Here is a 25,025-nt window from a genome sequence, read left to right on the forward strand (position 1 = left end):
CCGCCCCTCCCGGGAGCCGCCGGGGGCGGTGCGCTCCGGTTCGCCCCCCCCGACCCTGCAGCCAGGAAGCACCGAGGGGATGCCAGACCGCCCCCCCCCCGGTCCGGCCCCTTCCCCAGCCAAGAGCAGGCAGCGAGACAGCCCAAGAACCGTTTATTGACACAGGCTGGCGGAGCGCGGCCCCCCCGGCCCCCCGGCAGGGTCTGCCCCGGCCCGAGAGCCGCGGCGCAGGGACCAGCTCCAGGCAGCTCCCGCCGGGGTGGGGGGAAACCCCAGCGGGGCCCCTCAGCAAAGCCGAGCAGTCCAGGGACGGGCACAGCCCCCGTCATTTTTGCCGCTTGTAAATCTTCTGTGCGAGGCCAAGGAAGATCTCCCGGGGCAGGCGGTGGGCGTGCTTCTCGATCAGCTCCTGCAGGCGCTGGTAGCTGCTCTCCTCGTACTCCTGGAAAGCAGCCTTCATGCCCAGAGCATCATAAAGCTCCTTCACCTTTGCCACCTTCTCGGGCTCCTTACAGCCATAATTCTCCTGAGAAAACACCAGAATAAGCCAGGCCGAGGCCCAGCGTACAGCCGCCGCCCCAGCAGCTCCTCCCGCCACCAGCTGCTGCTGCTCCCAGCCCGGCAGCGGCACAGCACGCGGCTTTCCAGGGAGGGGGGGTCCACACGCCTCTCCCCCCTCCTCAGGGGGTTTGTCAGCGCCGGTGGCATTACCTCCAGGATCCGCCTCTGGTCTGGCGTGACCCGACGCAGACACTCCACCACCAGCCAGCTGCACTTGTTGTCCTGGATATCAGTGCCAACCTTCCCCGTCAGCGCCGGGTCCCCAAAGCAGTCCAGGTAATCATCCTGCAGGCAGATGGAAACACGTCAGCACCAGAAGCAGCATCTCAGAAGCACGAGGGGCCGGGAGCCACCTCCTACCTGGATCTGGAAGAATTCACCCATCTCCAGCAAAATCGCTTTGGCATTCTCATGCTCCTCCTTATTGTCAATACCAGCCTAAGGTGGGGGGAAAGGGACAAAGCCTTCCAGCACCTGCCTTCCCCCCTTCCCTCTCCCATCTCCCACACCCCCTGCCCTCTTCAACAGCCTCACACCACAGGCGAGGCCCCTCCTGAGCCTCTTCCCATAAAACTCACCATGTACATGGCCGCGGCCACGGGCAGGTAGAAGGAGTAGAACGCGGTCTTGTACTTAACAATCGCCTTATACCTGCAGCGGAGGAACCACGCTCAGAGACAGAGCCCAGGCCTTCCCCTCCCATCAGGGCTCTGCAGCTCAGGGCCACCAGCACCTCCCTCCAAACCAGCTCCCAGGCTCCGACAGCACAAGACTTGCTCCACAAAGCCTGGGAGGTGCCAGCAGCGTTTCAGCAAGCTGCTGCCTCTCTACACGGTCCGGAGGGGCCCACGGGCAGAGCCACAACAGGGCTGGCATCTCCGGCCCCTCTGTCTCTTTACCTCTGCTCACTGAAGCGACTCAAATCCACCTGGGAAATGGGAGCAGTGATGAGGTCCAGCATCTGCCCAAGCTCAGTCTGGTAGGCAGTCTGAAGAGGAAAGAAAGGATTTATTCACCCAGTCCCTCAGGAAAGTCCCAAGAGCGCAGTGAAAACCCCAAACCCCATCCAGCTCCTCTCCGAGTCTGAAGGAAGGGTGCGTGTCTGGCAGGATGCCCTGGGACTTGAGAAACAGTCTGGGATCACATGAGGTTAAAACATCCAGAAACCGCCCAGACCCGGGGCAAATCTGCGGGGGGGGGGGGGGGGGGGGATGCAGGGCCCAGGCTCACCTGCAGGAAAAGCTCCAGCAGGTGCAGGTAGTAGGGGCGCTCCCCGCAGTACTTCTTCAGCAGCCTGTACACAGACGACTCGAGGAGGAAGGCATCGTTGACAGCGTCCAGACCGATCCCCTCCTGCACCAAGAGGACAGGGAGGTGTCATGAAGCACCCTGACACACCCCGCACCCCCCCAGGACCCCCTGCACTCGCCCAAAGGACAGGGGCCTCCTCAACGCTCTCACCTTCTTGTACCAGCAGAGCTGCCCCCGGCGGGTGAGGGACGCGTCCATGATGTCGTCGGCCACCAGGAAAAAGGCTTGGAACTGCGAGAGCCTGGGTTAGGAGGCATGGGGGGGGGGGGTCCCCAAAGGGCCCTCCAGCCGCCCCCCGCCCCGGCTCTCACCAGCTCGATGCACCAGCCGACGGCCAGGGCGCACCGGAGGCTCTCCGGGTCCTGCTGCGCGGGGGTCGCCAGCTCTCGGAAGGCGGCCAGCACCGTCAGCCCGCGGTTGCACTTCCCGCCCGGCACGTTGTACTCCAGCACCTGCGGGCAGACGGCAGCGGGCAGCCCCGGCAGCGGGCAGCCCCGGTCCCGCCGCAACCCCCCGGCCCCGGCCCTTCCTCACCTCCTTCAGCCGCGCCACGGCGTCGCCCACCTCCGGGTGCCCCAGGCCGCCCTCCGTCAGGTCGCGGACGATCTGCGGGAAGAAGCCCAGGAACTCCTCCCGCTCGGCCGCCGCCCGCGCCCCGCTGCCGCTCATGGTGCCCGAGAGCGCGGCCGCGACCCGCTGCCGGTGCCCTGCGGCCTCCTGGGGCGGCCCGGCCGGCGCGCGGGGCTCTCCGGGACGCGCAGTCCGGAGCGGCGGGAGCAGCCGGTGTCGCGCCGCCGCCCGCCTACAGCTCCCGGCGTGCCCCGCGCGGGGGCGGGGCCAGACGCGGGGCCACGGCTGGTGCCCGCGCTGATTGGTTCGCTCCATCGTGTGAGGATGAGCCCAAGGTGGCTGAGCCAGTAGGAGCGCGGGGAGGGCGGGACCGAACCGGCCGATTGGTGGAGAGAGAGAATGGAGCGAGCGCCCGGCCCGAGCGCGGGGGGGCAGCGGGGGCAGCGGGGAGCAGCGGGGAGCAGCGGGGAGCAGCGGGGGCAGCGGGGGGCAGCGGGGAGCAGCGGGGGCAGCGGGGGGCAGCGGGGAGCAGCGGGGTCGCGGGCAGATGGGGGCGCAGAGGTGGGCGCCGCGCCGTGCCTGGGCGCCGCTGGGGGCGCAGTGTAGCGGGGGCGCTGCGCACCCCTCTGCGTGCGGAGCAGCCGCGGGTGCCGGGGCCGGCCGGGGCTTCCCGCCGTGCCCGTGGCTGCCGCCCGGCGGGGCCCGGCCCAGCGCGGGGGCGCAGCTCCGCGGGGACACGGTGCCGGCCCCGCAGCTCCCGGCCCGGCGCCTGCGGCGCTGATTGGCAATCTCCCACTTATCCGCCGTAATCCTCTCATCCCAGCTAACCCGGGTTTAATCAATCTCTGCCTTGTTGCCTGCTAATCCCCCCCGCCGTTGCCGCCGCCAGGACGCGGGGGCTCGGGGCGGAGCCCCCCCCGCTCACGGCCGGGTGCCCTTGGGGAGCCGGGGCCCGGCCGCTGGCAGGGCACAGGGCTCTGCCCTCGCCCCGGGGCGGGCAGCGGGGCTCGGCCTGGCCCGGGGACACGGCCCCTTCCCCTCCTGCCCAGCTCCCGCTCGGCTGGAGCTGCCCGAGCAGCCCGGCCCTGCAGAGGGGGGTAAATCGTGGCTGGGCCTGAGCCACACGGGCTGGGATTGTAGTTCCAAGAAAATGCTGTTTTGGCTCCGGGCAGCCTCGGCGCGCTCGGCGGGGCAGCTCGGGGGCCAGGCAGAGCCAGGCCTGGGCAGGGTGCTGGGCAGGGGCCTGTCAGCCTACACGCACTCTTAATCAGGCTGGCTTCAGTGTAATCTGAAATAATCAAATTAGAAAGAAACCGTTAATCAGCTCAGATCTCGTCGTGTCACAGAGCCTAATTCTTGCTGATGGTGGGGCTGCCACCGGCGTCCTGCAGGCAGGGGCTGCCCCGCTGATGTGGCCCCGCAGTGGGGCTGCTGTGGGGAGAGCTGGCAGGGCAGCTGCCCGTGTCCTGCCCACGTCCCACCCATGCCCGTGTCCTGCCCGTGCCCGCGTCCCGCCCGTGCCGTGCCGCTGGTGCTGCGGCAGGCGCGGAGGCAGGAGCTGCCGGGGGGGGCTGCACTCAGAGCAAAGCTGTGCCCTGACACCTGTGCTGGGAGCGCTGGCAGCCCTGCGCGGGGCTGCAAGCTGCAAACGCCCTGGCTGCCATGGCTCGGGCACCCCAGCCTGTCTCACGCTGCCTGACCTTCATTTAATCTAGTTAATGCCTAGAGTCTGCTCTGCAATCAGGCGGTATCAAACCTCCCCCTCCCCCCCGGTTAATAAACGGAAGGGAGATGGGACGGGAAAATAACCAAAGATTAAACATTAATCTCCCCAGGGCCTAAAGCGACAGTGGTGGGTGGGAGGGGACCTGTTGCCTTTGGGCTCCCACCGCGCTGCCCGGCTCTGCGGGGCCAGGGAGATGCCCTTCACCGGGCACCGAGATTGTCCCGGCTGCTCCCAGCTCCGGGGGGGGCGGGATCAGATCCAGGTTTTAAGTAAGAAGGGTGCTGTGGCATCCCCCCCGCTGCGTCCTGTCCCCCCGGGCAGGGCGCTGGGGGTGGCGGCAGGCGGCACCAAAGGAGGGTCCCCCAGACCAGCTCAGAATCTCTCTTTATTATTTAAATCCATTATGTACAACGACCAAAAATAAAAAAACGCTTTTAAATTCTCTGCGATATGAAAACTACAAGCTCTGTACATCGACTGCCGTGAGTGCAAGAGTGAAGGATCATGGTCTTTGGTGGCTAAACTCGCGCCCACGCAGGTCGCAGAGACACGCCGGAGCACGACCGGCACCCCCGGCCCCCCACGGCCGCCCTCTGACCTCCCCGCGGGGACAGGGCACCGGGGCCACGGGCGGCGGCGGCTCATGGCGGGGACCTGCCACGGTGGGGGCTGGAGCACGGGGTGGCTCTGGCTCCCGGCACGGGGCTGCGGTGTGGGCAGGGTGCACCGGCGGCGCAGCCGGCAGAAGCGGAGCCGTGCTCGGTGCTGCCCGGGCCGGCCCGCGTGCTCTGCGGGGGACACCTAGGATGACCACTAAAACATCTACGTCACGCAGTGTAAACACAGCCCGGGAAGGCCTGACTGCGCCGCCCGGGTGCAGACCCCTTCCTGAGGGGCTGCCAGGGAGACACCGACCATGGGAATGGAGCAGGATTAAGGGGGGTGGGCAGGGAAGGGCAGTTGAAGTCTGTGAAAAAAAAGGCAGTGCTGGACATCCCCTCCGACGGACACGCTGATGGGATTCCTGCCGGGCTGCTGTGCCCCGCAGGCTGGGCTCCCCGAGCAGCCCTGCGGTCCAGACCGGTCCCGACATCCCAAAAACATGAAGGGGGGAGAACTGAAGACCTCACTTCGAGAAGTAGCACGTGGAACAAGACCCTCGCCCACCGCACCGGGGGTCCAGCAGGCCCCGCTCGGCGGCCGCCAAGCCCCAGAGCATGACGACAAGCCATGGTTCCTGACTCCAGGAGTGGGAAGCAGCTTGCGCAGCGCGGCGGGATCAGGAGAGGACACTACTCTAACCAGGACTGTTAATACAGCTGGCCCAAAGCGACACTGTAAGCAGAGCTCAGCTGCTCAGCAGAGCCACGACTCGAACACACGTTGCTGACTACTGGCTCTGGGGGGGGTGATGTGGGGTGGCTGCAGGGACCCCGGGCTCCTGCCCTCCCACACGGAGACCCAGGAGGGCGAGGGAAGGCAGCCCCACGGCCCCGCACGTCACCCAGGCACTGCCTGCGGTTGGCATCTCTTTGTGACACCCTTTCGCTTGCTGCGGCGCTGGTGACTGGCATCTCCAGGCAGTCTGGAAACAGGACCGCAGGGCAGGGCAGGGGGGGAGCAGAGCCGGGGCTGAGCATCCTCCCGGGAGCCACAGGCAGGGGGGTTGCCCTGGGGCTGCCTGCTCTGAGCATCCCCCCGGAGCTGCAGGCAGCCGGGTCCCCCCCCCGCCCCGGGCTGCCCCCTTGCTGGAGCATGGCAAGGGGCCAGGCCACAGGTCCCAGGGGTGGGGGCAGAGCTCTGCCGGGCGGCACATCCCAACCCTGCGGGGACCTCTGAGGAGAGATGCTCCCCCAAGCTGGGGAGAGGCACCCGGGGGCTGCTCAGGACACCCTTCTGCCCCTGGCTCCACCGCTTGCCACTCGTCACAGAGGGGGACCCTACCCAGGGGACCCCCAGGTCCTGGCACCGTGCCCCGAGGGACCTGCCAGGGCCTCAGGGAGGGGGGACTTGGCCCCCGTGGGCACCCGCGCTCTGCCTGCCTGGGGAGACCCTGCTGTGGCTTCCAGCCCCCTCACTCTGCCCTCGGCAGCAGGCCCCGGGGGGCTGCTTCTCCCAAAAAGCAAAGGTGCTGGACAGAGCTTTCTGGGGATCACGGCGGGTCTGTGGCAGAGGACAAACTGGAGCAGCCACCTGGCCCCGAGGAGAGGCCGCAGGGTGTGAGGGCAGAGCACGGGGGAGCCCGGCCCCCAAGGAGCAGTTGTGGGGAGCTGGGCTCCCCCAGGGAGGCCAGAGCTTGGGCAAGGGCTCTGACCCGTCCTGTTGCCTCCAGGAGGGGCAGGACTCAGGACAGAGGGTGATGGAGCAATGGAGGGGGGAGCCCAGGCAGGGTCCCCCCCCGGGGCAGTCAGCAGAGCCCCCTCCTCGTCCAGCTGGGCCAGCTCTGGGGCTGCCCCACACCCATCCCTGCTGTGCCCCCGTGCCCGGAGCAGCCAGTCCGTGGCCGCGGGTGTTGGCTCTCACCTTGTCTTCTCTCCGACACAGCCGGGGCTGGGGCCCTTCGCCAGGCGCTCTGCCTCTGCTGCCGCGGTGCCCGGGTCCCTCCTGCCTGTGCACGGGTGCTGCCAGGGCCTCACATGTTGGATGGGAGTTTGGGCTTCCCCGTTTCCACCTCGGGGCTGAAGGCCACAGAGCCCTTGCGGGAGGGACCTGCTGCCTGCCTGGACGCGGAGACCGGCGACTGCGGGGTGGACGCTGCCGCCACGGAGCGGCTGGGTTGGGCCAGCGATCCCGAAGGCGTTTGCTGCAAGTGTGTTGGCTGGCCTGGGATCCCCGGACATGGCTTGGCGAGCAGTCCGGCTACCGAGGGAGAGGATCTGCGGGCCAGGTTCCCTGCAGATTTCCTGCCCTGCTGCAAGGAGCTCCCATCGGCTTGCTGGGCCACTTTATTGGGAAGGGAGGGCTGGGAGGCGGAGAGGAGCCGGACGTCCTGGGTGAGCCGCCCCACCGGCAGGCCCTGGATGCTCCTGTGCTTCACCAGCTGCTGGGGCTGCATCAGAAGAGAGATGTGGGAGCCGGTGGCTCGGGACAGGCTGTAGTGGAGTGTTCTCCCCGCTGGCAGGGCCTGCTCCGAGCTGGGGGACGGGGCCCCGGCTGCCTGCTGCAGCAGTGAGGTGGAGACCGAGGTGCCGCGGGACTTGGAGAGCTGGGGCTGGGAGCCGGGCGGGGGCTGCTTGGCCGCCGGTGGCAGCTCCCCTTTCTGCCCCGTGCGCGGCAGCGGCTGCGCCCCGTGGCTTGGTCTCTGGGCCCCGCTCTCCAGGGGCGCCTGGGACTGCACCATGGGGGAGGAAGGCGAACCGGCGGCAGGTGTCTGGAGGTGGGACTGGACCCCCGACGGGGAGCTGACGGAGGAGGGCCGGGAGCCGCCCAGGCTGGGCTGGGACCTGCGCACCTGCTTGGTGAGCAGGGTGGCCTCAGGAGAGAGCGGGCTGGAGATGGAGGAGGGCGGCAGGAAGATGTGGGCCTGCAGGCTGTGCTGATGGGTCAAGGCAATGGCCACGTTGGTGGTGGCGGCGGCCGTCTGTAGGGGCGCGTGCACCAGCGGCTCCCAGATCACTGGTTTGCCACTCAGCTCCCGGCCCATGGCCATCTGCTGCAGGTCCTGGATGTTGTGGGCCATGTCCTGGTCGTGCTTCACGATCTGCTGGATCATCTCATTGTTCATGGGCCCTGCGCTGTTCTCGGCTCGCTTGCGGAGCAAGATGGAGTTCTTCTTCCCTGGGTGGGAGGCAGCAGTGTCACCAACCCTGGGAGCGCTGGCTCTTGGGGACACCGTGGAGGGCAGGGTGGCAGTGGGGAAGGGACAGTAAAACTTCTCCGGTGTGCCAAAGGGAAGCAAAACCCTGGGGAGGGTCCAGGCTGGGGCAGAGGGAGAAGCAGGGACAAAACAGGGGAGTTCTGGCTCCAAAGGTTCCAGGCTGGGGGCTGGGGTCCTGCTTGTCCTCTGCAGGCAGGGGGAGGACAAGGACAAGCAGCTGGCCAACACCAGACAGTGCCAATATTGGGGGGGGGGGGTGACAGCCCCCACCGGGAAGCCTGTCATTGCCCAGATCTTGGGAGGAGAGAGGGATCCTGGAGGCAGGCTCCTTCCCTCGCATCCTCATTGCTGGGCACCCATGGGGCTGGGGCGCTGTGATCCACAAGGCCCGTGATGCCATAATCCCTGGGACTGGGGTGCTGTGGCCCCTGGGAGCAGGAGCAGAGGTGGCCATGCTGGGCCCAGGGGCCACTTCTCACCTATGCGGTCCAGCCGGTCCATGGCCACCGTCTCGAAGGCTCTGCGCATCATGGGGTACTCCTCCAGCACCTCGTTGAAATTATCCACCGACAAGGAGTAGAGGCGGCAGTAGGTGTCAGCTCGCACGCTGGCTGTCCGCCTGCCCCGAGTCAGCAGGCAGATTTCTGCAGGGACACAGGGTTGGGTGTCAGGACGATGCAGCCGTCTGTCCCCTTCCCCACAGCCTCCCCAGAGAACAGCAGCTGGAGCAGGGACAGGACTGCCCGGCACTCCCACGCCCGGCACAGCAGAGTTTGCCTCAGGAGGAGGGACAGACCCAGGAGTGCAGTCAGCCACAGCCATGCCCTCAGCCAGGGACAGCCTTTTCCTCCCGCCCCCAGCCATGGAGACATCCCTGGGCATGGCTGCTGTGATTGCCTGGCCCGTTTCTCTCCCAAACCTGTGCTTGTAGCCTATAAACTGGCTCCGATGCTCTGCTCTAAACCGCAGTCTACCCAGAGGTGGGGGGGTGGGTGCCCCCCGCGCCCAAGCCAGCCAGAATTCAAGGCTCTGACTGCTGGTCCCTCTGATTCAATCTGCTGGACAAGGTACCCTGTAAGAACAGGGGTGGTGGACTTCTGAGCCCCAGAGCCTGGTGTGAGGTGGATTCCAAGCCCTTGGCACTGGGCAAGAGGGGATGGGCAGAGGGTGCAGCAGGCAGAAACATCAGGGATGCCCCAGCTCCTGTCCCCCAGCAGCTCTCACTCCCCTCTGCTCTCCAGGCCTCCTAGCCCAGCCTCACCCCCAAAGTAGGAGCCATCAGACAGCTTTGTCTCCTTGTTGCCCTTGGTGAGGATGCTGACCACCCCGTGCTGGATGAAGTACATCTTTTTTCCCACGGTGCCCTCGCGGATGATGAAGTCCCCAGGCTGGAAGACCTCAAAGCGCAGCTTGGTCAGCATGGCCGTCACAAAGTTGGGGTCCGCATTGGCAAACAGGGGCATGTTGGCCACCAGGTTGCGGCAGTTGAAGTTGATGATCTCCTGTGGGGTGAGAAGCAGGTCAGCAGAGATGTCGTCGTTGAGCCTGACCCCAGCAAGCAACAGGCCACTCCCCCAAGTCACCAGCACTGGGGTGCCTGCCCGTACCTCCTTGAGCGGCTCGCTGAGCTCCCCCAAGATGTTATCCTCGTCAAACATCTTCCCCTGGTAGCGGTGCTCGTAGTACTCGTGGATCCGCTGGCGCGTGTCCCCAGGCAGTTTGTGGAATGACATGTACTGCTCCACTTGCTTGTACTGTGGCGACAAGGCAGAGCCACACAGGGCTGTGCTGAAACAAGCTGCACCGTGCTGGAGGCGGGCGGAGTGGCCGGCCAACGCTTTCCCTCTCCCCGGCAGCTGCTGCCAGAGCTGGGATCCAGGCAGCAACGCCCCAGGGCCCTGTCCCAAAGGCCACCACCCCTGGGGCAGAGGACAGGACCCCCATGGACTCAGGACGCAGCGGGTCCCAGGGCAGAGGCCAGGATGGCGTCTCACTACAGTAGAGTGAACCCCAACATCATGAATGGGGCCTCTCTACTCAAATGGGCAGCCTGACCCCCTGCTCCCACAAGCCCAGGGCAGAGATCAGGGCAGAACCGGCAGGGCAGGGCAGCCCACACTGAGCTGGTTCTGGAGCTGGACCCACTCGTGCCAGGGCGTCTTCCCCCAGGATTGAGGCACCTGCTGCCCCACCCCACTGACCTTCTCCTGGTACTGGCGCCGGGACGAGTCCAGTGACTGGATGAGGGCGGTGGCGTGACCGATGAACATGGCGTAGCAGGTGGCCCCCACGATCATGCTCAGCATCGTCAGCCAGACGTCGGTCATGCCCTCGGGCGCCTGCTGGCCGTAGCCGATGCAGAGCATGTGGCTCATGGCCTTGAAGAGGGCGTGCGAGTACTGTTTCCCCCAGGAGTCGTTCTGCAGACGAGGGAACAGCGGCGCTGGGGGATCTGTCGGAAGGAGCTGCTGGGCTGAACCCTCCAGTCCCCCCTCCCCGAGCCAACGAGTCCAGAGCCCCAGCAAGAACAAGGTTTCTGATGTGTCCAAGCCCAAAGGGCAGAGCCCTGCTGCAGGAGGAGGAGGCGTCGGGGACTGTGTGAACCCTGAGCCTGCACCAGCCCCTGCTCTGGGGAGGAGGCAGAAGCCCTCCTGCCTGCTCCCTCTCAGCAGGGCACGAGGGATTCCCCCAGCTGCTTCAACCCCAGCAGCAGCAGCAGCCAGGGCGAGCTGAGATGGGAAGATGATGCAGAGATTCCCCATCTCAGTGCTGTCGCAGGGCTGTGACCAGAGATGCTGCTCCACAGCACATGGATCCAGGCAGCTCCAGCCTTGGAGCACGAGACGGGTAACCAGATCCTCTCCTCCCCCCCAGCAGACGCAGCCGGTATCGCCCCCGCCGGGGCACTCACCACCATGTGGTTGATGGAGACCCAGCAGTCCTCGGGGAAGTCTTGCAGCATGGGCACCAGGAACTGGAGGCAGCCGTCCCAGTGACACAGCAGCAGCATCATGCCGATGAGGTTGAAGATCCTCACCACAGCGCTGGCCAGGTCATACGTCATATGGAAGATCTGGGGAAGGGGCAGGACTTGAGCTACAAAGAAAGGTTTCCCAGAATGGCCCTCTGAACCCCCAGCCTCCAGCCAGCTGTACCCCACAGCCAGGGATCCCTGACCTGGCCCTTGGACCCCCAAGGGGTTCTCACCTCCTCCCACTGGTGGATGTAGCGGATGAGGCGCGAGAGGCGCAGCAGGCGCAGCAGGCTGAGGATCTTGGTGAAGCGGACGATGCGCAAGGCCCGGGCTGTCTTGTAGACATCAGAATCCACCTGGGTCTCCAGGTCAACTATCAGGAAGATGTAGTCAACTGGGATGGAGGAGACAAAGTCGACCAGGAACCAGCTCTTCAAGTACTTCATTTTGATGGTGTGAGGGTCAAGGATGATCTCGGTGTTGTCCTCCACCACAATGCCTGTCCGGAAGTTCAGCACCAGGTCAGCCAAGAAGAAAGTGTCCGAAAGCACATTGAAAACGATCCAGGGAGGGGTGTTCTCATCCTTGAAGAAGGTGATGCCCACGGGCAGGATGATCAAATTCCCCACCATCAGGAGCAGCATGATGAGGTCCCAGTAAAACCTGCAGGGAGGGAGCGTGGGGGATGGAACAGGGCAGGGAGAAGTGGGGAGAGGCAGGACATGGTTAGAAAGCAAACCCAGGTGGAAAGTTAGAGAGTCCAACACATCATGGAGAGAGAGGAACTCAGGACACACGCACATGCCTGCCCACACACATGACTAAGACCCCGCTGCTTGGCTGGGACACAGGCGAGTATCTGGGCGTGGAGAGGAGCGATTCTGCATCGGCTCTCGCAGCAGAGCAGGGCTAAGCAGGGCAGTTTGCTGGGGGAGCAAACGCCACCCTGGGTGTGTAGGGATGGAGGGCTGCAGCTCGAGGAGCTTGGCTGTAGCTGCTCCATCTCCTTATGGTGTGACAGTGCATGCACACGTATGCCCCCACCCCAAACTTGACATCTCCCCCGGGGAAAACTCAGGGAGGACGTGGATTTTGCTCCCTGGTGCTCCCTGTCATCCGCCGGCTCCCTGCCACCGCCTGGACTGGCTTAGCAGGATTGAGGATAAGCTTTGCTGGTTATGCAAACTGAGTGCCAAGCTCCTGGGGCAGCCGAGGGACTTGGGGGCCAGGGAGGCTGTCGGGATTGTAGCACGGGTGAGCCAGGCAGCAGCCAAGCAAGGACAGACAAGTGCCATCACCACCGGAAGGTGGGAGGAACACATCTAACCCCGAAGGGGCTGCTTGGAAGAACCAGGCAGGAGCTACACAGCCCTGGGCCTGCAGGACCCCCTAATCCACCTCCTTTCTCTGAGAGGGAACAAGCTTAGAGGCTTTGGAGGAAAAGCCAAGAGAGGCGGGGCAGCAGTTTATTGGCATTTAGTTATGCTGTGAAATTCAGCATCCCCATTCACATGCAAATGTGGGTGGGATGTTTTCATTCTTCACACAGATGCATGTAACGCCTTTTTTCACGAGGGTTGTGACGGCTCCTGCAACAGCTTGGTGGACTCCCGGGCTCCCCGCTCAAAGTCTTTACAGGCGCCTGGAAAAGCAAGTCAAGCTCCCACCTTCGGGTGCTTCTGTTAGCCCCAGCCCGGGTCGGGGGTAGGTGACCTCAGGGCAACTCTTAGCGCCTCGTGGATCCAAACTGGCCTTTGCACGTGACAAGAAGCCTGCGGGTGTTTTGTCCCCGGTGTCCTCAGTGGGCCGTGGGCACCCGGCTTTCTGCAGGTGGCGGGGAAGAGGAGGAGGAAGTCGTGGCACCATGTGAGGCTGCTTCAGCCAGAGAGCACCAGAGCCTGGCAGGGAAGTGGGCACCACCTCCCCGGGGAGCTCCCCCAGGGCTGAGGAGCCTTGCACAGATTAACACCTTCTTGCCCAGGGCCAAGGTTTGCTGGGGCAGGCAAGGAGATGGCAGCCAAGGCAGAAAGGGCCTGACCTGGCTGAGCAGTTGCCTCCTGCACTCCCAGGCTGTGCCCCGAGAAATGCCACACACTGACGGGGGAAACTGCCTGCCCCCGCAACTGCCTGAACCTGCTGGGAGCTCTTGATTCAGATTTAGGCTTAAGCTCTTTAGGACAGGGCCTGTCCTTTACTCTGTGTCAGGCGGAACGCGCGGGGCCCTGATTTCAATGGCCTTTATGTATCCCCATAATATGATAAACACCGGTGTAATCCCGCCGGCTGTCTACCTGCCAACTCGCTTCATGTCACCACCAGCTGCACAAGCTGCTCCTGCCAAGCTCAGGCTCACAAACTTTGGGGCAGCTTCCCCGGGAAAAGGGTTCTAAGTGCTCACAGCCCTCGGTGTCACACTGGAGCAGCGCAGAGGAGCTGGCAGGGGGCGGGGGGTGTCAGGGCCCAGCAGCGAGGGGAGCTGCTACAGGTGCTGGGGACCCGTGGCGCGTGCCGGTCCCACTCCGGGGTGCTTCACCAGGTTGGAACATCAGGAGTGTCACAGCTCGCTGCAGGAGATAACTGCCTGGCAGCCTCATCCCCCGTAGAGAAAGCCCACCCTATATGACTCAACATCCCCGTGACACCCAGTTCCTCCCACATCATCCGTCCCCGAGCTCTCCCTGTGATCCCGGTGACACCGTGAGCCGGGCCCAGCTCCTCGCTGGGTGCCCTGCCCTCCTCCAGCACCAACCTGGGCTGTGGAGACGGAGCCTGTGCTGGGCAGCGTCTGCGGGCAGCTCGTGGGGCCCCGTGTCCCCGTGGGGACGGCGCGGCCCCTCACCGGGCACCGAAATGAGAACCGGCATCGAGAAGCGGAGGGCGGGGGGCGGGGGGAGAGCTGTGCGCGGGGGCAGCCGGGCAGCCCCTGCCTCCGCCTTCGCACGCCGCGGCCGGGTCAGCGGAGGTCCCGGGCTCGGCTGGGCTGCCCCCGGCCCAGCGGGAGCCCCGAGGGCCCGGGGTTGCGGGGGCCCGGGGAGGGGCTGAGGCAGAAGAAAGTTGTCTGTGCTCGCCGGGGGTCCGGGCGCGGGGTAACCCGAGGGTGGGGAGGGGGCTGGGGCACCGGGGAGGCCCGGCCCCGAGGCGGCTCGTCCGGCTGCGCCGGGAAGCCGCGTCCCCCTGGCCCGCTGCGGAGCCCCGGCGCCCGTCACTTGTTGTCCCGACCGTCGGTGGCGGCGCGGCGGGGCCGGGCCGGGCCGGGCGGCGGAGCCGCGCTCAGCACCACGGACAGCGGCGCCGCGGCGGGGCCGGGGCCCGGGGCCGGGGCGGCGGCACCGGGGCCGGGGCGGGCGCGGGGCCCGGGTCCCACCTGAAGTCGCTGTAGGGGTGGATGATCCAGGCGCCGGCCGACTTCACCCGCTGCCGTTCGATCTCCACGGCACGGTGGCTGCCGAACATGCGCAGCGAGAACTTGTTCACGGCGGGCTGCAGCATGGCCCCGAGCTGCCGCTGCACGAACGTGCCCGCCGCCGCCGCCTCGCCCTCCGCCACGATCTGCTCCGCCGCCGCCGGCGAGGCCGGGGCCGCACTCGACGCCCCCGCGGGCGCCCCCGCCGCCTCCCCGTCCAGCACCGGCGGCTTCTCCCGCGGCTCGGGGCTCCGGCCCGCGGCCGCGTCCATGCCGCCGCCGCCGCGCCTCACGTTTCCTTCAAACGCCCTTGCCCGGGCGCTCTGCCCGCCGCCCCGCTGCACATGCCCGGCCCCGGGCGGGCGGGCGCTCGGTCGCCGCCCCCGGCCGCTCGGTCACCGGTCGCGCTCGCTCGCCGGCGTCCGCACCTCCGCCGGCGCCCGCCTGTTGCGTACACCCCGGCGCGGGCGGAGCGGCCGGGCCCCGCCGCCAGTGGGGAGGCGCCGGCGGCACCGGAGAGGCGGCGCGCCGAGCAGCGAGGCCCGGGTGGCGGCGGCAGCGGCGGCGGCGGCGGCGGCGCGGGACCCCGCGGCGGGCGGGGCGGGCGGGGCTCCGGGGGCGACGGCCGGCGCCTCGCCCCGCCCCTCGGCCCCGCCCCCGGCCCCGCCCGGCCGCCGCCGCGAGCGGGGCGGGGCTCAGGCCGCGCCGTGTGACGCACCGCGTGCGTGCGTGCGTGGGGCGTGCGTGCGCGGCGCCGCGGGGAGCTGCGCGCGGCCTGGCGGGGACCCGGATCGGCGGCGCGGCGGGGCGCGGCGCGGCGGCAGCAGCGAGCGGCGGAGCCGGAGCAGCTGGAGCGGGGCCCGGGATTCCCGGGGGCCCACGGCCGCCATCACGGATTTCCTGTGGGACAAGCGCACCGGGCTGGCTGCGAGGACGGTGCGGAGGGGCGCGGCGGGGCGCGGCGGGGCGGGGCGGGGGTAGGCCGCGGCCTCCGTGGCTGGCGGGGGCGGCCCGGGGCCGCGCGGGGCAGGCCCGGGCCGGCGGATCTTGGCGGGGGGGCGGCCGCAGCCCGGTGGCCCGGGCGTTTCCGGCGGTGGCGGGGCCGGATGGCCCGAGGAGGCCGCGGCCGGGCCCTGTGGCACCGGGGCGGGAGGTTCCCCACCCGCCGCCCCATCCCTCGGCCCCGGGATGTCCCGGTGTCCGGGTCCCCTCCCCTGCTTCGCGGCTGGGCCCCGGTGCTTCCGCCTTTGGCGCTCGGCGCGGCCCCGCGCGCGGTGGAGGCCCCACCCGGCGGCGGCGGAACAGGGCAGCGAGCGCGGCCGCCATCATCGTCCCCAAACCGGTTCCAGACCTGCTGCGAAACGCCCCGGCGCGGGCTTCGGCTGCTTGTGAAGACGGTGCCTGGCCTTGGCGGGCGGCCAGCGTCGCCTTCTCACTCTGCCTTTAATTAGAGGCTGCAAGCGACGCCCCGGTGCTGCGCTCGGCGCCCGCTGTGGGCACAGCGAGACCCCGCCAAACCGGGGGGAACCGGGAGCGGCCCCGTAGGGACCGGGCCTTGCTCTGAGGGGTGAAACTTGCTCGGGTGTAACGACCCCGCGGCCCCAGGTCGCTGCATCACTGGGGGCGGTTTTGCCTTTTAGGAGCTCTGGCGGTGGCGGCAGTGTAGGGGTGGGTGCGGGAGTACCTTTCCGGGGCAGAAAAAAGTCACCGGTGGAAGGTCCGTGACAAAGGGAGCTCCAGCTTCTTGCCTGGGGAGACGAGGCAGATCGAGCTGCTTGAGGCTTTGAAACAAAAATACGTGCAGGGAGTGTCTTAGAGCAGTGAAGTGAGGTCTGGCGGTGGGACCAGGGTCCCGATCTAGCACTCCAGGGCTGGGATCCATCTTACTGAGGGATTTGCTCCTTTGCTCTCGACTCTCACATACCACCAGAGAGGTGGAGGTGAGCACTTCCCTCCGAGGTCAGGTCTACAAGGTTTTGTTATCGCACGTGGAAAGGGTGGGTTTGCTCCCTGGGTGTTGTAGGACCTTCCCCAGTTGCAGTGGGAAGTGTAGATGTCACTTGCTTGGCTGTAAACCCGGGACATCACTTCAGGAGCTGCTCACTTGGGTGTCTCAAGGACTTTGGGCCAAGCACTGGTGATATCCTGAACTTCATTTCACCCTCCTTCAGTTTTCCTTGGTGGTGCTTCTCCCCTTCCTGGGAAGCATGTTAGTTTGAAGAGAGAAGGCAGAAGCCCTGAAAGTGCAAATGCTGCTGGTGCAGCTGTGGCCAGTAGAGATGGGCGTGAAGAGGGGAAAGTAACCTGGAAAACAGCACTGCAGCAAGCACAGCCCGTGGGGGTGGTCGCATCCTCTCTTGTGCAGGGTTCTGGGATCTCTCAGAAGTTTGTCCCCTTCCTCCCTGCCTACCCAGACCTCCCCCCTCCTTGCCCCAGCAGCTCCTTGGCCACTGATGATCTGCACCGGTTTCTCTCCCTTGCAGCTGCCTGACGTAGTCATTGCTGTCTGTTGTCCCTGTAGATGCCTCACTCTAGAAGGTACCGCTCGTCGGAGCGCAGCAGCCGAGGCAGCTACCACGAGCGCTACAGAAGTCGCAAACACAAGAGACGGCGGACGCGGTCGCGGTCGAGCAGCAGCGAGCGTGACCGTCGGCACCGCCGGGAAGACAGTTACCACGTTCGATCCAGGAGGTGAGTCTGCAAAGATGAGGCGGGACCCTCCTGTGGTGTTTCTTGTGTGGTCAGTCCAGCCTCGGGGTGGTCTGGGCCCTGCTCTGCTGCGCTCGGAGCTGTAAATTCCAGAGCGGTGTTTGTAACCAAATCCCCCTGGCATGCTCCCCCTCCCTAGCTACGACGACCACTCGGCAGACAGGAGGGCCTACGACCGGCGTTACTGTGACAGCTACCGGCGGAACGATTACAGCCGTGAGCGAGGGGAAGCCTACTATGAACCCGAGTACCGTCACTCCTATGAGTACCGACGCTCCCGGGACCGCGAGGGCAGCTACCGGAGCTGCAAAAGCAGCCGGCGTAAGCACAGGCGGAGGCGGCGCCGCAGCCGGTCCTTTAGTCGCTCCTCATCGGTGAGTATCCTGCTGTGCTGGGCCTCCCCTGTAACCTTTCTCTCCCAGGTGGCGAGCTGGGTAAGTAGAAAACTCACTTTCTAACGCTCTCTCGGACTCCGCTTGAGAAATGCGTAGAAAGCCTTTGATGCAGACAGCCGTTCCTGTCCAGCATCCTGATGCGCCTCGGCAGCGGCTGCCCTGTGCCAGCTGGGCACAGGCAGCTCAGACCCTCTTAGTGCTGCCCGCTCAGAGGTGGGAGGAGGACAGGCATGCCTTGCGAGGCTGGCGTGTCCCCCGGGGTGGTGCTGCAGTCCTCAGCTCCTTTATCCCTGCAGAGCACTGCCTTTGTTCAGCGGTGCTCAGTAAGAGCTGTTTAGGAGCCCCAGCCAAGCAGGCTTTTGTGCAAAGTTTGTACAGCAAATGTTCAGTTGATCCTGGTCCCAGAGAGCTCGGTCTGCCTGCCACAGGCAGCGTGGTCCCTGCAGTCTCCACTTCGGGCCTGTGGTCTGTGGCAGGAAGCCCCCCCCCCCCGTTTCTGAGGGTTAGGCTCTGCGTCAGAGCGGGATCCTTCTGGGTGGGCCCAGCTGACGTGGGATGTCGTGCGAGGGGTTTTGCAAAGGAGCAGAGCTTGTGGACTGGTCACTTCAGGTGGAGGCAGCAACCATCCCAGGCTCTTCCCAGCAGTGTCCCTGGCTTTCTCTTCTTGTGTGTTCTGCTGTTCACCTTCCACTTCTGTTAGACCCCAGACACGTTCTCTGCTCTGTGTGTGGAGCTCTCAGTGTTGTCTGGTCTGTTCTGGCTGTATGTCCGGGGATGGGATTGTGGGCTGGATTCAGGTCCCAAGTCTGCTGACCGGTTGCTCCCAGGTGTGGGGATACCTAGCTGAAGAACTGAAGGCAGGAATTTTCTCTTCTCTGGCATAAACCTCTTATCTACCTCATCCCAGGCTGTCCCTATTCCCTGTTGGGCCTCTGCTTCTCTCCTGGAAATTAGTCCTTCCAGGATCAGCTTCTTTGGGGGAGGGTCTAGGAAGAAGTGTCACATCTTCCCCCAGGCAGTCACTCATAAATTCTCTCTGGTTTTGGATGGATCGTTGTACCGAGAGTTGCTTCTGAAATCTCTGAATTCATCTTTTTCCTGAGTGTTGGGGCTGGGGGAAGCTATGTGGGTGGTTGTTGGAGTGGGATGGGGAGTTGCCTGTGTGGGGCAGCCTGGCCCTTTGCTTGTGCAGGACTTCCCAGCACCTGCCTTCTGCTGCCTTTCCTCAGTGGCTGCCGTGGGGCTGAAGTGAGCCTCTCCCTGCGGCCACTGAGCGCCCGGCTGCAGAGTTGTGCTTCGGTGTGCTCTCTTGGCATTATCCAGGACCCAAAGGCCAGTGCCGTTCCTCTCCGAGCCCCCCTAGGAGCGAGAGCAGCTGGCCCCTTCCACTGCCCCTCCGCTAGCCCTTGTTCTGACCGTCTCTGCTCTCACACTGGTTCGGGTGGGGCTGTTTGTAGGTTCTTTTTTTTCTTTTTTTTTTTCTTTTTTTATTTTTTTTTTTGCTACAACGAAAAGCAAACTGTTTTTTTCTTTTCTGAGCTAGTGTGTTGTATCTTGACATGTTCCCTTGCAATATCCCTATCGTTATATATTCCTCTGTGCCGTATGAATTGGCTGGGAATCTCCTCCTGCAACCCCTCCTCAAACAACCATGTGAATTTCCAAACCAACCAATGCGTGACGCTGGCTGCTGCGCTGGTTTGAAAATCTGATTGGTGAATGATGAATTCCCTGTCTGCCTGGGCCAGCAGCGGAGTCGACAGAGCAGCAGAAGGGCCAAGAGTGTGGAGGACGACGACGAGGGGCATCTGATCTATCGCGTCGGCGACTGGCTACAAGAAAGATGTACAGCCAAATCGTAACATAATTTAGCTCTCTAGTTAAGCTCCCATCGCAGTCGCAGATCTGTCTTATCTTTCTGTTTCATTTTATTTTCATTGTTTATTAAAGAGAAACCCTCTCCTTTTCCTTCCCCTTTTGTTAAAGCTACGTTTATATTTTGTATTGTTACTGAAGTGCCAGGGAACTAGGGCAGTTGCCTTGTGCAGCCGGTGTCAGCCTTCCGCTGCTCCGGTCTCTCAAGCTGTGTGCAGGTTAGGTGTTGCAATGCATTCTCCTCTGCCTTGTGTATGCGCTGCATCCAGGTCGTGCTCACTCTCTCATCTCCCTTCCTATTTTTCTCTCCCTCCCAGATGAGATCATTAGCACCTTAGGGGAAGGCACATTTGGTAGAGTGGTGCAGTGCATCGATCACCGGAGGTACGTCTGCTCCTGGGACAGGGAAGGGGCATTGTGGTGAGGGGAAAAGAGAGGCTGCAGCTGGTGTCAGAGCCTTTTGTGCTTAACGTGGGAGTCTGGGGCTGAAAATGAGTCTCATTTCCAGTAGTCCTCTGCTGCTCAGGGCACTCGCCCTCTTGGGTCGCCTGTGGGTTGGAGAGGGGTCAGGGGGAGCCTCGGGGCTGTTGGTAGGGAGGGAAAGGCGTTGCTTTGGTGGACACCCCTTAATAACAGCCAGCTTCTGACATGAGCGAGGTGGTGGAAGGCTGTGCTGCACGGGGTGAGGCTGGTTCAGAAAGTCCTTTTTGCAGGCCACAGGCTCTCTGACCCAGCTCAGGGGTGATCTTGCGCTTTCTTCCTGTTTCTCCCCTAGGGGTGGTGCACGTGTTGCTCTCAAAATCATTAAAAATGTAGAGAAATACAAAGAGGCTGCTCGACTGGAAATTAATGTGCTGGAGAAAATCAACGAGAAGGATCCTGAGAACACAAAGTGAGTGTGCTCTTGGTGTTAAAAGGGAAGGGTAAGCATCGCCTTAGGTCGGTTGCAGGAATGGGATGAGAGTGTGAGTGAATTTGTTTGTAGCTAGTTTTTGGAGGCGTATTGGCTTGCTATGGAATACAGACTGAGCAAGGAAAGGAGGAGCCTGGTGCAGGGATAACAGCTGAGTGGTTTGTGCAGATCTGTCCCGAATCAAAATTTTTCTCTCAGTCTTTGTGTCAGGATGTTTGACTGGTTTGACTACCACGGCCACATGTGCATCTCCTTCGAACTGCTGGGGCTCAGCACCTTTGATTTCCTGAAGGACAACAACTATCTGCCTTACCCCATCCACCAAGTACGGCACATGGCCTACCAGGTGTGCCAGGCTGTGAAGTGTAAGTGTTGGCTGCTCTTCTCTCTGCTGGTCCTTGACTGATCTGGAGAGCTGTGCAGCTCCCAGTGTCTGTGCCAGTTCTGCAACTGGTGGCCCAAAGCAGCTGCTTTCTGCTGTGGTACTGCTGTGCCAGTTTTGAGACTGAGCCTTCCTGCCCCTCCAGCGGTGAATGTGTGCTTGGAATGAATCCTTTTTATTTTCCTGATTGTAATGTTTTCTGATGCTTGTGGGCTGGCAGTAGCTCAGGGCACTTCAGCATCCACCCCCCTACACATTCTGGTGATCGATACGATAAATCTTTGTGCTTCTGCCAAAGCATCTTGGCCTGGACTACCCTGACTGTTCACACCAGCTCTAAATGTGGGCTAAACCAGTGCCAGTATGAGCAGGCTGAATTAATGATGTTCACTCTTTGGGTTGATGCAGCCTCACTCTGCTTCTGTTCCGTCACCCCGACTCTCGTTTTCTTCCTCAGTTCTGCATGACAATAAACTCACTCACACCGACCTCAAGCCAGAGAACATCCTCTTCGTGAACTCTGACTACGAACTCTCCTATAACCTGGAAAAGGTAACAGCACTGCCTTGTGCTAGAGGTCTTCTCTGGGGTTCTGGGTATCCCTGCTCTTATCTGTGAGTGGGAGGAGGTGGAACATGGCCCCAGGAGGTTAACCCCACAGGGTTAATGCACTTAGGGCCTATCTCTTGTATGAACTGCCTGTGCAGTTTATAAATTCAAGGCATAAGGACCACAGCCTACCGTGGGAGCTGGTCTGGGGGCTGTGCCAGCACTAACGTACCCTCTGAAGCCTCCCCCTCCGGTGGTAGCAAAGGCTGGGCTGCATAAAGGGGCTAAATCTGCATCTCACAACTCCTGAGTAACTGATACCGTTCTCCCTCGTGAAGAAGCGGGATGAGCGGAGTGTGAAGAGCACAGCCATCAGGGTGGTGGACTTTGGCAGTGCCACGTTTGATCACGAGCATCACAGCACCATCGTCTCTACCAGGCATTACCGGGCCCCAGAAGTCATCCTGGGTAGGTACCGCTGCAGGCATTCGCCCCGAGGGCACTGGGCTGCCTGCTGGATGAAGGAGCATTTTGCCTCCACATCACTCAGTAGCTGTCCTGGGTTTACCCTGGGAGATGAGAAGTGTTTTATTTAACATGCTCTACGGTGCTCTTTTCTGGGAAGGCCAACAACTTGTAAGCTGGTGTTTTGACGTTGCTACTAGCTGGGCAGTATGTTGCCACCAGCGTATCAGAAGCCTGGTTGGAAGGGGAATTGTTTTTCCAGTTTTTTTGTTTATCAAAGGGTGAGGGAGAGGGATTTGGAATCTTGGGCCATAACTGGATCTTTTATTTAAAAAACATTGTTTTTTAGAACTTGGCTGGAGCCAGCCCTGTGATGTGTGGAGCATTGGCTGCATCATCTTTGAGTATTATGTGGGTTTCACCCTGTTCCAGGTGAGAACTGTATGCTGTAGGGCTACCTCACAACTGATGAAAGAGGATGCTGGCTGTTTCCCAGTACAGCCAGGAGCCTCTGGGACTGATGGGGTTACCTCCATCACTGCAGTCTGTAGAGACAACCACAGTGTTGCCCAGCAAAGGGGTTCTGAACCGGGGAACACCCAGGGCTGGAGGCAGAACAACTGAAACCTGTTCTATGCCTTCCCTTTACATTTCTCTCTCAGACACACGACAACCGGGAGCACCTGGCCATGATGGAGAGGATCTTGGGGCCAATTCCTTCTCGGATGATCCGGAAGACGAGGTGAGCGGGGCCCGCTGGGCACCACAGGCTTGCCAGCTCTCTCCTGCTTCACGTGTAGAATTTCTCTGAGGGATCGAGCTTTGAAGCTGCTTGCTGAGCCAGTCATCCGTGCTGCTACAGCGGCCCGAGTAGTGTCCGCTGCCAGGGCTGGTGTGTTGCTATTGCTGCAAGATGTTTTGTGCTTGAGGTAACCTGTTCCCACCTCTTACTCTGACAGGAAACAGAAATATTTCTACCATGGCCGCCTGGACTGGGATGAGAACACCTCTGCTGGCCGCTATGTTAGGGAAAACTGCAAGCCACTGCGGGTAAGGCAGGATGGGCAGGAGCACCCGGTTGCTTTATTCTTTTCTCATTGCAGAGTCTTATAGTGCCTGCCCCAGTTGAGAATATTCTTGCTGTGGGCAAGGTTGGGCCACCAAAAGGGTCAGACCAGTGTCTTCCGGATGGAGCTTTGGCTGTCCCAGACATAAACTAGGAAGACTGCAGCAGCCTGAGTTTAATCTGAAGTGAAGGAGGAGGGCACAGAGACCTCAGGAAGTGCCTGGGAAAGATGGTGGGGAGGTGGTGGGGGTGAAAACTTGGCAGTTCCGTGCTGGGTAAAGCAGCCCCGAATTCAGGTCTAGGATAAGTGACAGTCTGAACTAACCAGTCTTCCCCCAGCTTAGCTGTCCATTGAGCCCAGGGAACATACTGGGGCAGGGTGCTTGGCCCTAACCTCTCCACTCCACCTCCCCAGCGATACCTGACCTCTGAGGCTGAGGACCATCACCGCCTTTTTGACCTCATTGAGAGCATGCTGGAGTACGAGCCGTCCAAGCGCATCACCCTGGCCGAAGCCCTCAAGCACCCTTTCTTTGACATGTTGGAGATGGAGCCGAGCACAAAAATGTGGGACTCTAGCAGAGACATCAGCCGGTGACGCCACAGGTGCCAGCCTGCCCTCAGATTCTAGCCCCCGTGGAGGCCTGTGTGATTTCTATTCAGACACTTGGTGCTTTTTTTTTTATACATGAGAAGAACTCCCTGGACATGTTTGTAAAGCTGTTAATATGTGAGATACTGTAAATAGCCCATATTCTATATCGGCCTCTGAGCACCACGGGCCTGACCTCCTGCTGTTGCTGCTGCCGTTATCGTGAGGCGAGGGGGCCTGTATGTCCATATTGTAAATACCTCTGTTCACATATTGCTTTGTCTCCTGTTCTCTCTTGCCCTCCTCGCTGTAAATACTCCAGGACTCACAGCTCTCTGTAGCTTATCTGTTTCCTTGTAAGTTATGAAACTGGTGGGACTGCATGGGAATTATTTTTTGGATCAATGTCATAGCCCATCCCCACACCAGAGTTTTATAAGAATTTTGTACAGTCTTTGTGAAAAATAAATATGAAGTGAATAAACGACCTGATCTGGGTTTGGACCAGCAGCAGCCTCTCTTGGGGCTGTTCTGTGGGTCAGTTGTGCTCCTGAGGTACAGTGTGCTGCACCCTGCAGAGGGAAGGAAGGTGCATCCTCTTGTTGTGGCATGAAAGGTACTTCATGATCCAGAAAACTCAGTAATGAAGCCAGTTTTATCCACCCGCACCACTTCTCCCAAGCTTGGATCCTGGCCTGAGCATGCGCACTGAGTACGAGCTGCTTTTGGCCCTCTGAGGCTGCAGCTGGTGTGGGGGCCAGCAAAAACACCAGGCTGGATACGGATCAGGATTGAAGTGGGATACAGAAAAAGGACAGCAAGTACTTCAGGATTATGTGTTCTCTTTACTAGAGAAACCTCTTGCTCCCTCAAGAGGTGGAGCACTGGCTATTGGTGATGGTTGTTGGAAAACGGGTGTCCAGGTACCCACATTCAGCTGTCAAACACACAGCCCAGTGTCTGTGCCTTTTGGGCTCTTCCCAGCTCAGCCTTGGCTTGGATTTTTCTATGGGAATTGCTGAGGATGTTTCAGACCTGATGGCAGCTCTGTGTAGATGCTTTGCCAGCGTGTCTGGGAGAGTCTTGCTGGGGTGGTGTCTGTAACAGCAGACACATGATCTGCTCCGCAGGAGCTTATTGCTCTGCTGTGGCACCATCTGTCTGTGCCAGACTGTGTCCTGGCTCTGGCAGACTGTCATCATGCAGAGGGATAAGGGAAAAGTCCAGCTTCACCTAGAGTTAGTGAGGGGAGTCTCGGGAGGGGTGACATTGAATCATCTTCATGAGCTTGTGATCCTAACTTAAAGAGCTTGGCCTGGAGCTTTCACCTGCCTCCTGCAGTATTGCTTGGCTAGGCAGCAGCCAGCCGGGTGGTGTGTGCCGGGGAACAGGAGCAGGGAAAGACCATGTCCTGCTGCATGTGTAGCCAGCAACTGGGTGAATCCAGAGGAGAATCAGATCGATCAAATAATACCTGCAGTCTGTCTCAGACTTTAAAAAAAAATTAACTCACACCAATGTCTAAAACCTGAATCCACAGGTTTTACCGCCCCAGCAGACAGCACAGCTCAAGAGGGCAGCTGTCTGGGTTGAAGTTGGAGCTCATGGATTTGTCTGTAACTTTGTAAGTCTGTGTTCAGAGGCTAAAGAATATTTTTAGCGGAGAGGTGCGGTTGCTGCTAAGCAGAGAGCTGGGACAGGAACCAGAGGCGGGTAC

General features: G+C 62.2%; 3 protein-coding genes across 5 annotated transcripts; 1 reads left to right on the forward strand and 2 right to left on the reverse strand.

Moving 5' to 3' along the window:
* Positions 1–136: 136 nt before the first annotated feature.
* On the reverse strand, positions 137–2,772 carry FDPS (farnesyl diphosphate synthase). Its single transcript, XM_074929074.1, has 9 exons — positions 2,407–2,772; positions 2,184–2,324; positions 2,023–2,103; positions 1,792–1,914; positions 1,461–1,549; positions 1,140–1,212; positions 922–999; positions 712–846; positions 137–526 (listed from the first exon to the last, which is right to left on the reverse strand). The coding sequence occupies exons 1-9, from the start codon at positions 2,755–2,757 to the stop codon at positions 326–328; spliced, it is 1,272 nt and encodes a 423-aa protein (XP_074785175.1). The 5' UTR covers positions 2,758–2,772; the 3' UTR covers positions 137–325.
* Positions 2,773–4,534: 1,762 nt separating this feature from the next.
* On the reverse strand, positions 4,535–14,918 carry HCN3 (hyperpolarization activated cyclic nucleotide gated potassium channel 3). 2 transcript variants are annotated; one of them, XM_074929102.1, is made up of 9 exons: positions 14,324–14,918; positions 11,193–11,622; positions 10,897–11,058; positions 10,187–10,405; positions 9,593–9,739; positions 9,247–9,487; positions 8,465–8,629; positions 7,620–7,945; positions 4,535–7,217 (listed from the first exon to the last, which is right to left on the reverse strand). In XM_074929102.1, the coding sequence occupies exons 1-9, from the start codon at positions 14,632–14,634 to the stop codon at positions 6,801–6,803; spliced, it is 2,418 nt and encodes an 805-aa protein (XP_074785203.1). In that variant the 5' UTR covers positions 14,635–14,918; the 3' UTR covers positions 4,535–6,800. The 2 variants fall into 2 exon arrangements, with proteins under 2 accessions (XP_074785203.1, XP_074785202.1); XM_074929101.1 differs by having other exon boundaries at positions 4,535–7,945.
* Positions 14,919–15,115: 197 nt separating this feature from the next.
* Positions 15,116–23,788, forward strand: CLK2 (CDC like kinase 2). 2 transcript variants are annotated; one of them, XM_074928757.1, is made up of 13 exons: positions 15,116–15,298; positions 16,884–17,053; positions 17,211–17,445; positions 19,215–19,311; positions 19,659–19,725; positions 20,117–20,233; positions 20,453–20,619; positions 21,094–21,188; positions 21,524–21,653; positions 22,000–22,082; positions 22,313–22,392; positions 22,610–22,700; positions 23,132–23,788. In XM_074928757.1, the coding sequence occupies exons 2-13, from the start codon at positions 16,884–16,886 to the stop codon at positions 23,312–23,314; spliced, it is 1,515 nt and encodes a 504-aa protein (XP_074784858.1). In that variant the 5' UTR covers positions 15,116–15,298; the 3' UTR covers positions 23,315–23,788. The 2 variants fall into 2 exon arrangements, with proteins under 2 accessions (XP_074784858.1, XP_074784859.1); XM_074928758.1 differs by having other exon boundaries at positions 19,218–19,311.
* Positions 23,789–25,025: the final 1,237 nt, after the last annotated feature.

Source organism: Athene noctua, chromosome 29 (assembly GCF_965140245.1).
Source record: "Athene noctua chromosome 29, bAthNoc1.hap1.1, whole genome shotgun sequence".
Lineage (NCBI taxonomy): Eukaryota > Metazoa > Chordata > Aves > Strigiformes > Strigidae > Athene > Athene noctua.

Coding starts and splice junctions, on each gene's coding strand:
- HCN3 (XM_074929101.1), bottom strand. CDS start 14,634: ATGGACGCGGCCGCGGGCCGGAGCCCCGAGCCGCGGGAGAAGCCGCCG. Junction 9,488..9,592: donor TCAGCGAGCCGCTCAAGGAG/GTACGGGCAGGC, acceptor CTCACCCCACAG/GAGATCATCAACTTCAACTG. Junction 7,946..8,464: donor GGACCGGCTGGACCGCATAG/GTGAGAAGTGGC, acceptor CCTCCCACCCAG/GGAAGAAGAACTCCATCTTG.
- CLK2 (XM_074928757.1), top strand. CDS start 16,884: ATGCCTCACTCTAGAAGGTACCGCTCGTCGGAGCGCAGCAGCCGAGGC. Junction 20,620..21,093: donor GGTGTGCCAGGCTGTGAAGT/GTAAGTGTTGGC, acceptor TTTCTTCCTCAG/TTCTGCATGACAATAAACTC. Junction 21,654..21,999: donor GGCCCCAGAAGTCATCCTGG/GTAGGTACCGCT, acceptor ATTGTTTTTTAG/AACTTGGCTGGAGCCAGCCC.
- FDPS (XM_074929074.1), bottom strand. CDS start 2,757: ATGGAGCGAACCAATCAGCGCGGGCACCAGCCGTGGCCCCGCGTCTGG. Junction 847..921: donor GTGAATTCTTCCAGATCCAG/GTAGGAGGTGGC, acceptor ATCTGCCTGCAG/GATGATTACCTGGACTGCTT. Junction 527..711: donor ACCAGAGGCGGATCCTGGAG/GTAATGCCACCG, acceptor GTGTTTTCTCAG/GAGAATTATGGCTGTAAGGA.